Raw genomic sequence first — 13037 nt, forward strand, 5'->3', positions numbered from 1 at the left:
CCACCAAGCTGAATGTGTTTTTCACTCAAACTGGAAATTATCCATCTCACACCCACACAACCGTTCACCTACACACACAAACACACACACAGGAACACTAGTGCTAACGCCTGCCGTGCAATCAACACATATGATGGCAATGTACATTTTCTCACACACGGACATGAAGAGAATTAGGCTTTCTTTTCTTTTCACCTCTTCTACCCCGCTTTTATTCAAATCCGTCTCTTCTCTCTTGACGGATCCATCTTCAGCATTGAAGTGGCATTCAAAAAAAGTGTTGGAACAATTACATAACATCACTCTGTTTGTATATGTGTGTGTGTGTGTGTGTGTGTGTGGTGTTTGCTTTTCTGTCTGTCACTCTGTATTTCTTAGTTTCATAATGGCCAATTACACTTTGTTGAATTGTCCGCAGCCCACTGCTGTCTCTGCTTGTCTGACAGGGATCAAAGCCACAGGAGATGATCATATTGTTTCTGGATCATTACAGGCGTCCATTTTATTGGCTTCCACACCTTCCCCTACATAAACCCCCACTCATAAACACACACACACACAAACATCAACGCCCCAAGCTTCTTCACTCCTCTCTGGACAATATGGATGATCTGTAAGCCTGGATTTATAACCCTATAAGTCTCTTTATCTTGGCTTAAATCTATAAGCTCTTAAAGCAGGGTCGCTCAAACTGATCAGATGTATTGCCGAGCCTTGCAGAGAGGAAGAAGGTTCAATTATGAGGAAACCAATTTGATTTCATCAACCGCCTTTGATACCCCAAGGGAAATTAGTCTTGGCAGCGGTTGTGGCCAGTTCGGAGGCATGCATTACGTTATTCTCTAAGATCCACTAGTAAATTAAAAGAGGTTGCCAATGCCCTTGCAAACGCTCTTTTTATGTATATATTTCACAGACTGAAAACAATAGTGATTGAACCTTTATCCAGTTTATTAAATGTTGATTGATTTGCTGTTGAAAACAATAGGTGCCTGGTAAATCTGTCATGGAGGAAAATATCTCCTGATGCCCAGGAAGTAATATATTTACCACTGAGGATTTATTTAGATAAAACAGAAAAAGAACTGGGGAGCGACAGCATGACTAAGAATGACAAAGAGCAGCATTAAAAAAGGTAGAAAGGGAAGAAAACAGTGTAGATAGCTTTTGCCATATCCTCTGAGATTTTTTACAATCCCATTACAATCAAGGTACTGTAAATGGAATTTCATTTGCGGTACTCACAACAGCAACATCGCTTTTGAGGAACGGTGTCCCTGTTACCCTGTTAAGACTTTACATTACATACATATACATATTTCTAATGTCAAAAGTAGTTCCAATCAAAACATTAAAGCTGTCGACTGTGATGTCATTTTTCACTGCTGTGAACACCACAAACCAAACTTCCAATCTCTTCCATTGAATTGGGGTGGCACTGGGCATGGCTACCCAGCCCAGCATCCCTACATATTATGTTCATACTGGACACTGCTGCAGATCTAAACTTAAGTCCACTGCTAGCGCAGGAAGTAGCGTGCCCTTTCTGTAACTTCCCACTCATCTTGTTTAAACAAAGTGCTTGTCAGATTGTTGAACAGCATGTCAAGCCCCTTCCCCTCCCAACTTTGTGAAGTAGAAAATAGGGGGCTTTATTGCCCATTCCATGTAGCGATTGGCCAAATGGAGTGGTGAGAATGAACTTCTTATTCAAGCTCATTCACTTTTCATATGTACACACGACGACATCATGAATGGTTTTGAAGTGTGCGCCCTTATCCCCACAATTATCACATCTCATTCGACCCAGCTTGGAGTGTAGCCATTCAGAGCAGCTATAAACACTTGTGTCTTCAGCCGTGGTCTGAAAATATGAACTGGTTGATTCAAGCATGTACATGGAGAGGTGTGTAGCGGGTTCTAGTATTATGTGGGAGACTTTTATAAACATTTGCTAGATGTTGTTTAATGTTATTGCAGTGGAGTTAGGATACCACTGTTTTATAATTTGGTTTTCTTTTCATAAGCCTTAATTGTAGTACAGAATTCTTTTGGTGCCATTTTCCAGTGCTGTACACAGTCCTTTGTCGTAATAGGGATCCTAGACCAGCTCTGTTGTATTGAAGTGGAAATGGTGGAGGATGGTCCTCAAATTAACTTTGCATTTCAAGAGAGGTCAGTGTATTGAGTTGTCACAACAACAAGGAGCGGAGGCATGGCCGGAACCTGTGTACTGGCACAACTACGGGGCTTGGCAGCGGAAACCATTGAGCGGCTGCTGTCGTGTTTGCAGGCTTTGGCAAGCTCAGGCAGGAAGAGAAAGCTGAGTGTTTATGACTGGTGTACCGGGGCATACAATTCTGCTGAGGCAAGATCTGCTCACACAATGTCACCCACTTCTTTCCCTTACTGTATACATGGCCATGCCGTCACCACCGCTAACATCCGCGTTGACGTGTCGACAGAGTAGTGTGTTATTGGATTGACCGGTAAGCTGAAAGAAGGATGTGCTGTCAGCCTCGGCTATGAAGGATAGTGGTTATACATCCTTGCAGATATTAATATTTTAATCAAATCTGTACTGACCGAGCTGAAGTTATAGTTGACAGTGACTAGTGGCATGATAATGCAAAAAAAAAATATATCACTAAAGCATTATAGTTAATTTAAATTTTCTAAGGTCAGCCGTGTATATGTTCTGACTATTCAGGGAAACGTTATTTGATTGTCTAATGGCTGAATCTTCTTCTTCTCACCTTTTTTCTCAACCTCTATTCCTTATCCCGCTTAACCACTCAATAAATTCATGCCATCTTTCCCGTTCTCACAATTATCTTCCTCCTTTCCCTGGATTCTTCCCAGAAAATATAATATTCGCGTAGAAGACATCATGGTGCGGGATGTGCGGTACATCACACTCAACTGCTGCTACAGAGACCTGCATAACGTCCTGCTGACGGGCCACCTGAAGACTCTGGCACTGGTGGAATCAGCTGGTGAGACACAAACACACGCACACATACTGTGCAGTGGGCGAAGTATCACTATTTATTTGTAACAACTATAAAAGTTTAAAATTGGACATTGTATAAATAAGTCACTACACTTTCCCTACTTTTTCCCTACTATCCCTACTGTACTATATTAGTTTCATTCACAGTAAATCATATATATACTGTGTGTGTGTGTGTGTGTGAATGTGTGTATGTATGTATGTGTATGTGTGTATATATATATATATATATTATAAATAAATACACACTCATTTCCAACAAGAGTAATGCCTAATGCTTACTCATCACTAACCTTTAATTACAAGGAACCACACATCACTGTATTGATCCATCTGTGCAGTTGTGCATATAAATATTGACTGCTGTGTGCCAGGTCTGATGTCAAGGCCAATGAGTGCATACAGACATAAACAAAAGCAGCATGTAGGAAATAAATCCATGTAGACGTGTCTAGATTTAAATAATTTCATCATTAAATGGGTTCTAAATATTAAGAACATATTATGTTTACTTTCTTTTCTTAATTAAGTATTTCATCAAGTTTAGGGGGGGAAAGTGTCTAATGGACGCCTGAACAGCAGTGGTGGAAGAAGTATTCAATAGAGGTGGGGGGAAAAAATTGATACAGCATAGTATCGTGATATTTGCCATGGCAATACTGTATCGATACACGGATGCCAAGTATCGATATTTTATTATATAAATTGCAGATGGGAGTTTTAACTTTTTGGTACTAGAATAATAAAATCTATTGCTTTTTTTAGTCCACTAGAAAATTTAACAGGACCAAACAGAGAAATGTATCTTTTTAGATAAACAGATGTTGACAAAGTTTGACTTTAGGGACCTAATTGGAAGTTTGAAAATGGTAATAAATTGCAATATATCTCAATATATTTGAAATCGCAATAAAATCGAATCGCAACATAAATATCGTGATAATATCGTATCGTGGAGCCTCTCGTGATTCCCACCCTTAGTATTCAAATGAATTACCAAACTATTTACAACCATTACAAGCAAAATAAAAGTAACAAAAGCAAAGTATTCATTATGCAGAATGGCCCGTTTGAGTGTTATTTTATCATTGGCTCATTATTGATGTGTTAATATGTAATCTGTACTTAAATGTTGTAACTTAGTTGAATGGTGTGTACTGCATATACTGTACTATACTGTTGGTCAGTTGGGCATTATATTATTATATGTAATATTATTATTGCATGTAAATATAAAGGATGTAGAGAATATGGAACAGTGCTGACTCATATCACCTTGCTTGTTTAAAGAAGTAAAAACTAGTGTTAAGTACCCAGCAAACAGTGTGAAAACAACATGAAATAACAATACATTTTTTACAGTAATATGCCATGTGTGTGAATACAGTGTGGTGTGTTTATCACTGTGTTTGATATTGATATCTGTGTTCGATGTTGCTGTTGGACAGAACGTCCCTTCCAGACTGTACCAAAAACTAATTCCACCGACCTTGGTGGCATGCTCATTAAAGTGATTGATTGATTGACAAACTAGCCAGGGGAGAGCTTGCTGATGGCGTTGTGCTCGCCACCTCACTAAGTGCAAATTTGGTATTCTAGCACTGTCTCAATTATGCAATCGTGCAGGAACAATTAGCTGCGGCATTTAACAAAATACATAATCAGCACACACTGTCACAAAGGCAATTACTTTAAGCAAACAAGCTGCCACCCACCCGCACACGCACACACTCTAGTTAATACACACTCACTGCATTCTTGTTATGTAAGTCAGCTGAGCTCTCTGCAGTGCTGCAACATGTTTGGAATCTCCTGCAGTCTGCTCCCATCCCCTGTCTTCTTTTTATACGTACCCCTCTCATCCACTTCCACTTTCTTCCTTCTCCCTTGTGTTCTTCACGTCACCTCCCTTCTCTCTGTCTCTTCTCCCAGAGTCCATGATCCTGCTGGGCTCCATCGAGCGTGCCCAGCTCCAGTCACTGCTCTCTCAGCAGCTCGGACGCCCCAGACGGCTAGAGTACATCAGGGAGCGATCCATCGCAGAGAAGAAACGCATGTCGGTCGTGTCAAACCCGGTCAGTGAGGACAGCAGCCAGCGGGTCAGTCAGGAGGTCCGCTTCCAGGTCAGAGGTCACTGAAAGTGGAGAGAGGAGATGTGGTGGGACAACAAGCAACATTTGTTATCTGTTTACACTTCTGCTTTTAGTGCAAAATGAAATCATTGACTCTGTAAGTGACCAGGCAACTGAGCTGACAGCTAGATGGTCAGCTTGTGCCCAGAAAAGTTTGACATTACCTGTTTTTAGCCATTCAGTGCTTTCTAGTTTCCCCAGATTTTAATTGCAAACCCAAAGGAATACAGTATCTTATAAAAGTGAGTACATCCCTCATATTTTAGTAAATCTATTGTTATATATTTTCATATGAAAACACTGACAAAATGACACTTTGCTACGATGTAAAGTAGTGAGTGTACAGCTTGTATAACAGTGTAAATTTTCTGTCCCCTCAAAATAACACATCACACGGCCATTAATGTCTAAACCACTGGCAACAAAAGTGAGTACACCCCTAAGTGAAAGGAAGTTCAACATTGCACCTCATGGCAAAGAACTCTCTGAGGATCTGAAAAAAAGAATTGCTGCTCTATATAAATATGGCCTAGGCTATAAAAAGATTGCCAAAACCCTGAAACTGAGCTGCCCAAGAGGGTTAAGGCCGTGCTGAAAAATAATGGTGGCCACACAAATTGACACATTGGGCCCAATTTGGAAATTTTCACTTAGAGGTGTACTCACTTTTATTGCCAGCGATTTAGACTTTCATGGCTGTGTGATGTGTTATTTTGAGGGGACAGCAAATTTACACTGTTATACAAGCTGTACACTCACTACTTTACATTATAGCAAAGTGTCATTTCTTCAGTGTTGTCACATGAAAAAATATAATCAAATACTGTAAATGTTCAAAAATGAGTTTTAAGATTTGTTTTACCTGCAGGGTTAGCATGAGCAGTAAGGTCACCGTGACTCAAAAAAAAACAAGGAAAGGAGCATAAAGTAAAACAGAATAAAAAGCATCATTTAGATGCTCAACATCTCTAAAGTAAATGTGGATGCAATGTGATGTTCCAAAGCAAGACTTAGAGTCTGCAGCCATGCCAGTATGTCTTATATTAATGTCTAGCATGCTAACATGGTGATGTTAAGCAGGCACCTTTTCACCATCTAGCGAGTTCATAAAGGCACGCCACTAGCCTCACTAAAAATAACTTAATGCTTTATAAGAGTGCTTTTTTTATGCGTAGCATGGAGATAAAATAAAACCCACCTGAGATCCTCCCTTTTCATCATCAACCATATCCAATATTAGTTTACTTGGACTTTTACGTTTTGACATTGAACATTGAGAAAGTACTTTTAGGAAAACAAGAGATGTTAGAGAATAATGTGTCTTGCAAGACAAATATTACAGGGTCTGTTTCAGTTTCATTTATCTGACAAATTTAGAAAAACAAAGAAAGATGGTGAAAGTGGTGAAATCCATTCAGAGACATACTGTGTGTTTGTGTGTGTGACAGATGGATAGCTTAGATAGTAGTAAGGTGATTGTGTAAGTTTTGTGTGTGTATGTGTGAGACAAAGGTAGGAAATGGAAAAAGGCAGCCATGTTGGAAGGTAGATGTCTAAATTGGTTCTAGGTCCTGCACTGTAATGCTCAAAATGTCGATGTATCTCTTTCTTTCTGTCTTCATTTTTCTTTCATCAGTTTGCAGTGAGTGGCTGAGTAGAACGCCTTCAGGCATGGATGCAGGGGTGTAGAGGAAGGAGGAAGGAGTGCGTGTGTGTGTGTGTGTGTGTGTGTGAGACATGCATTTACCTCCTCTAGCTTTTTTCTTCATTCCTCTGACTTAATATCGTTTTCCACTCTTCTTTCCCACTTTCTCCATTCCTTCCTGAGCTGCTTTCAGCAATGCTTCTAAGTGGTTTCCCATGGACACCTAAGCCTTACGATATTGTTAAATTGTGATATGTATTCCACATGGTTTGATTAAGGCTTTTTAAATGCTGATGTATATCTTTGGAATAAAACTTCCTGACAGCTAATTACTATTCATGATGGTAGCTTTGTTGTTTTTATAATGGTGGAGAATCCTCTGACATAGCATTAAACAGGAAACTCCAGCTACCTGATGTCCAATATTAAATTAAAAGACACTATCAGCCCAGTGTATCAGGAGTAGTGATGCCTTTACAAATGGGCAACTTCACAGAATCACAGAATTTATTTCTAACTAGTTTCGAACAAACATTTTGTTCTGTGGAACATTTTATGGTTCAAACCAGAATGTTCCCACCCTTCAGAAAAACATTAACAAAACCCAGCAAAAAATAGTTTTTAGGTCATGAAAATGCCAGCATGGAAAGTCACTGAAGTCATGGAATTTTACATCAAGGCCCTTTGAGCTCTCAACTCCCGCTGGTTTCTTTTCTTTTTGGGTTTTTCCTCTTTTCTACTGTTTCTTCCTTTTGATTTGCCTCCATGTCATCACAGAAGAAGAAGAAGAAGAAGTACATCAATTTGTATAATGAGTCCACAGGAAAAGAAAGAGGAGTTGATCTCTTGAACAGGATTGGGGTTTGGGAGTTTTGAGTGCTGTTTCTTATCTATCTCTGTGTGTGGGGGTTTGTTGGGGTGTGTGTGTGTGTGTGCGCAGATCTCCACTGAGGAGTCAACCTTCAGTCCTGTCCGTGCAGTTCCTCAGAAGCCCCTCAAACCTGCACTGAAGAGAACCTCTATGGTGGAGCGACACACTGAGATCCCTGCCAGTAAGAAACATGTATTTACACACACACACACACACACACACACACACACACACACACACACATGCACACACACGCACACACAGGAGAGTTTCCAAGCAGTTGACATATGAGGCAATTAAAAAAAAAAGGATAAGAAGATTTAATAGATCTGCAATGGGTGTCTGTAATGGCCTCTCTGTCTCTAAACTCGCATAATGCTAACATCACCTCTTAGTTGCTCTCTCTCTTTGTCTCACTTGGATAATAAAATAACTATTTTAACACTCACTGACTCCGACTGTCTTAATTGAAACAAGACCAAGCAATATCTGTTTGTCCAACATTATTTTTTCTCAACACAGTACACGCCTATCAAGCTCTCAAATTCAAATTTGTGCCATTTTGTGAAATGTAGTAATAACCAATAATGCATAATTAATTACAGCAACACAAAAGCAGGTTATACAACAGGTTTACAACATAAATATGTATGTAAAAACAAGACTTGTTTGACACTATTAATGCAGTAGTGTCTCCTTCTGCCCCTCAAACAACTGTGTCTTCTAAATGAATTCCTTCACTTCTTTGTAAATAAGATCAGATATGTCAGGGTAAACATTTCACCATCACTTTCTCAGAACTCTGCACGTGACCTGTCTCCCGCTCATTCTTGGTCCTCTTTTTTAAACCTGTGAAACTACATGACATGACCTCTCTGCTACAAACATTGAAACCCTCATCTTGTCCTATGGATGTTCTCCCGACTGCGCTATTTGTTTGTTTGATTCTATTGGCCCCTGTATTGTGGAGATACTTCACTTTTAACTGGTGTCATTCCTATTTTTTTTAAACATGCTGTCGTTAAGCCTGTACTTAAAAAGCCCAGTTTGGATCCATTACAACCCAGGAGCTACAGGCCAATATCCAAACTTCCATTCATGTCAAAAATTCTAGAAAAAGTTGTAGCAGAGAAACTCACCCTTTTCTTGGAGAATCACAAGCCGTTTGACAAATTTCACGGAAACTGCATTACTTGTGACATTCAGATGTCAGCTGACTCTAAGGAATACACAGTTTTGGTCCACTTGGACCTTTCATCTGCTTTTGATACTGTTGATCATAATATTATGATAGACTCCATGATCTGGTTGGGATGTCTGGATCAGTTTTAAAATGGTTTTCATCCTACCTTTCTGGTAGAATTTTAGTGTTTATGTGAATCAGATCATGTCTGAAACTGCAGGGTTGTCGTGTGGGGTACCTCAGGGTTCTGTCTGGGGACGCTTCCTGTTCCTTTTGTATATATTTCTCTAGGACAGATAATTAGTCAATTCAGTGACATATCTTACCATCTGTATGCGGGTGATATTCAACTGTACTGCTTGTTTAAGGAAACTGAGTTCCATAAATTGTCTTCTTTAATTAACTGCTTGACCAGTATCAAACAGTGGTTATGTGACAACTTCTTGCTTCTGAACACTAATTGAAAGTTGCATCCCTCAGATAAAGCAGCAAATTGGTGACTTGGGCTCGTCTGTCCAAACGAGCCTCAGGAGCTCAGCAATGTCCTTGGAATACCACTCTAAATAATTAGTCAGAAACTGTTTCTTCCAACTAAGGAATATTTCCAAATTAAGAACACTGGTGTCAAAGGGTGAGTTGGAGATGATCATTCATGCTTGTATTTCCTCTCGTTTAGATTACTGTAACAGTCTTTCTACTTGTTTGAGCAGGAAGGAGCTTTACCGTCTCCAGGCTGTTCAGAACTCTGGTGCAAGGCTTTTAACTCACATTAACAAAAGAGCGCACATCACACCTGTTTTAGCATCACTTCACTGGTTATCAGTCCAGTAGGGAATTCAGTTTAAAATCCTGGTCCTTACTTTCAGAGTCCTGCACGGTCAAGTTCCTCCCTACATCTCTGAGTTGATACAGCTTCATACTCCGACCTGTAGTCTGAGGTCATCAGGTCAGAGGTTGTTAGTGGTTCCCCAAACTCATTTTAAAACCAGAGGGGATCATTTTTAAATTTTCTTTTGCATTGTATTTTACTTTGTTGTATTGTATTAGATTTTATTGTGATGCACTTTGTGATTTTTATCTGTGAAAGGTGCAATACAAATAAACTTTACTTACTACTTATTTACTTTCAACAAACAAGAGTCTTGTATAGCCATGGTACCAGCTCTGAGGCTGTACTTAAACATAGTGCTTTGAGCTCACAAATGACATTAGCCATGTTTCCATCAACGTTTATGCACATTTTGAAGTATCGCATTAGAAAAGGTTGATGGAAACGGCAAAATTTCACAGCGCGTTTTTACCCTCACTTGAGGTGGTTTTTGCCTTTATCAAAAAATAGTTAATGTGCTAAATTGGAGATGGAAACACTTTTGCCAAATAAGTTCTGACGTCTGATCAGCTGTTTCTTCTGTCAGCGTCTTGCCGGATATTCCCATAACGCATGGAGACATGGCTGTTAGCAGTTTGCCCTCTTGAAACACATTCCTGAAGACCTCTCCATTTTTCTAAGATCACTGGCCATCAGTTCCATGCGGCTGGTTTTGTTTCTGGTTTGGAACCCACACATCTTGTTTATTACAGCCATGTGTAACGTCAACTCCTAACGCAACTACGCTTGCCGTAGCATGGTTTATTCGCTCCAAACCAGCTGATGGAAATGCACATATTTCGCATTTAGATGCACTGAACACAAATACAGCTGAGGCTGATGGGAATGTCATTAATATTGCAGGTATTTAGTCATAAACTAAAATATTGGACAAATAAAAAATTTGACAATTTGACGATGGTGATAGACGAAAGAAGGTGAATGAAGGTCTGGACGAAATTTCATAGTATCCAAAAGTTGTTGAGATCTTTCACTAAAAAGCAAAATGTGACGCTGGTGGTGCTAGAGGTAAAGGTAAAGAGGTAAAACAATCAATGAGAGTGAATCCCAATGGACAATGACTGCTAGTTGGCAGAACAGACAGCCTGTGATCTCTGGATTTTGTTTGTCCACCAGTCTCAATGGCCAGGCTGGGGTTACTCACTGCATTTAGTTTATAATTTTCCAGTTGCTCACAATGTCCAGATAATCTGACTGTCAGCGTTGTAAAATACCCATCACAGTTTCTTAATGCCAAAGATTAATTAATTAATTAATTAATTAATGTCAATTAATTAATTAATCGTTCCTCCTCTATAGACAACGATGTCAGAAATGGTACTGGTTTTTGCTTTTCCTTAATTTATACATGAACAAGTTTATATGCCAATAGTAAATCCAGAGCACTGCTGTGGCCAGCACAAGCCAGCCAGTGGTCCAGTGTGTCAGACCACTTTTGCTCCACTATTCACGCTGTGATCTTTTATGAAGTGTTCTTGATTGTTTTGGTTTTCAATTCATACATACATACAGATGCAGTAGTAACGTGGTAGCTACTGTTGTGTTTATTGTGGTCGCCCTTGCTGTGATATGAGCAGTGCCAAAAATTAGCTCCAGGAACTCTTCCCCTAAGCAGAACAAACAGAACCAAAAACAGAACCTGTGACAATGTCAACATGTTATGTGAAGTTCCTGCAGTGAAAAAGGGCTGTTAGAGGAGCTGAGCCTGGTGATCAGCTGGTGGAGGAGACTTCTCCTCTTAGCAGCATTTGGCTTTGTAATAGTTGGATCTGAGGTTTTTTGATTTAAAATGTAAATTGGAAAAATCATTTCAGCATCTTTGCAACATGATTAAGGCAATTCCAGTGAGAAACCGCAGCTAAAAGCAATGATAAAGCCAATTGAGACTATACACAAAGTTAGCTGTGTAGGTAGTGATAAATGTGTGTATCCCAAAATATTAACCAGCCGCTCAGGTTAAAAAAACAGAATAACATTGTCCACCCATTTATTTTATGATGAAAAACAACTTTTCATGTTTATCTACCCGCACACGCTCATTGATTTTGGTTTGATTTTCCAGTTATAAACCTGTTTAGATTCCCTAGATCTAGATTCGTTTTTTCTTTTTTAAATCTCTCTTTGTTTCTCTTTCAGGCCCAAATGATAATTCAGGCATTGCTTTAAAGAACCTGTTCTGCGCCAGTCCAGACACAGAAGCCCTGGAGGTGAGAGAACCATGTCCTCAAATACACTCCGCAACAACACCACCAACACACACACACACACACACACACACACACACACACACACACACAAAGTGGCTCACATCCTGCCGTTCACACATTCTGTACACCCACACAGTCCTATGCTATCTCTCACATACAGTCTTTCACGCTCCACAGTACAGTACCTCCCACACAAACAGACAAACACATAAACAGAACACACATACACAGTTTTTCAGTCATCCTCAATATAAAACCTTTTTCACTTTGTTTCAGCCTTGCATCCTGCAAGGTTTTAAGAAAAATCTCTCCACTCCTCCTCTCCATCATTGCAGTGAAGTTTGGTCACATCAAAGTGGCATTGCAAGGAAGTTCTTTTTGCAAAGTCAAACTGACGTTGAGGTTGTTGTTAATGTTGTGTTTGTCTCTGGTCGCCTGGAAGAAAAACAACAACTTGGAGAGAACCATTACTCCTGAGCTCAGGAGGCCGGCCAAACGAGTCCGGATATCCGTCGTGGTAAGAGCCACCGATCAGGGCTATCCAAATGCCTGGAATCCGTCCGGCAACAGGTTCATCAGCCAATCAACCGATTGTCACCCCGTCATTCCATTCCAGGGCTAATCCCCAATGCCGATGGACTGTGATCTGGGCCAGGCTCAGCCTGCAGCCCGTCTATGTCATCGTGCCGAAAAGTGTTGAACACCCTCCTCCTTGTACAATGTGTAACCCTAAGCCTCCTGACCTTTCACTGCCTCTAGTCGTTTTCGTGTTAAAGCTTAGGCTAGGATCCATTCAGCTTAACCTGTTGACATTTGTCTAATGGTCAGCTGAGGTTATAGAGAACACTTGACACAGGAAATACCACCACTGCTAATTGGCAATGCAAACGATGTACCATGTGTTTTAATAATTAGATCCTTAAAGCCATTATGTATAGGATCTGAACATTTGTTTTTCCTACTGATTGGATCAAAAAGGACGCTGTAGACCACATTTAAAGCTTTAACATCACTGCATGTTATCGCTAGAGGGCTTATTTTTTTAACCATCAATTTTAATGTTGTTGCTGATAATAATAATAATACATTTTATTTAT

General features: G+C 39.8%; 1 protein-coding gene across 5 annotated transcripts in view; it reads left to right on the forward strand.

The window, feature by feature from the left end:
* Positions 1-13037, forward strand: part of clcn2c (chloride channel 2c) — a 176932-nt gene that overhangs the window by 133496 nt on the left and 30399 nt on the right. For all 5 annotated transcript variants that reach the window (XM_046073718.1, XM_046073720.1, XM_046073719.1 and 2 more), the window contains 4 exons: positions 2863-2996; positions 4946-5136; positions 7731-7842; positions 11870-11940. In XM_046073718.1, the coding sequence (XP_045929674.1) occupies positions 2863-2996; positions 4946-5136; positions 7731-7842; positions 11870-11940 (508 nt within the window). The remainder of the gene's footprint in view (positions 1-2862; positions 2997-4945; positions 5137-7730; positions 7843-11869; positions 11941-13037) is intronic.

This window comes from Micropterus dolomieu, linkage group LG17 (assembly GCF_021292245.1).
Source record: "Micropterus dolomieu isolate WLL.071019.BEF.003 ecotype Adirondacks linkage group LG17, ASM2129224v1, whole genome shotgun sequence".
NCBI classification, from domain to species: domain Eukaryota; kingdom Metazoa; phylum Chordata; class Actinopteri; order Centrarchiformes; family Centrarchidae; genus Micropterus; species Micropterus dolomieu.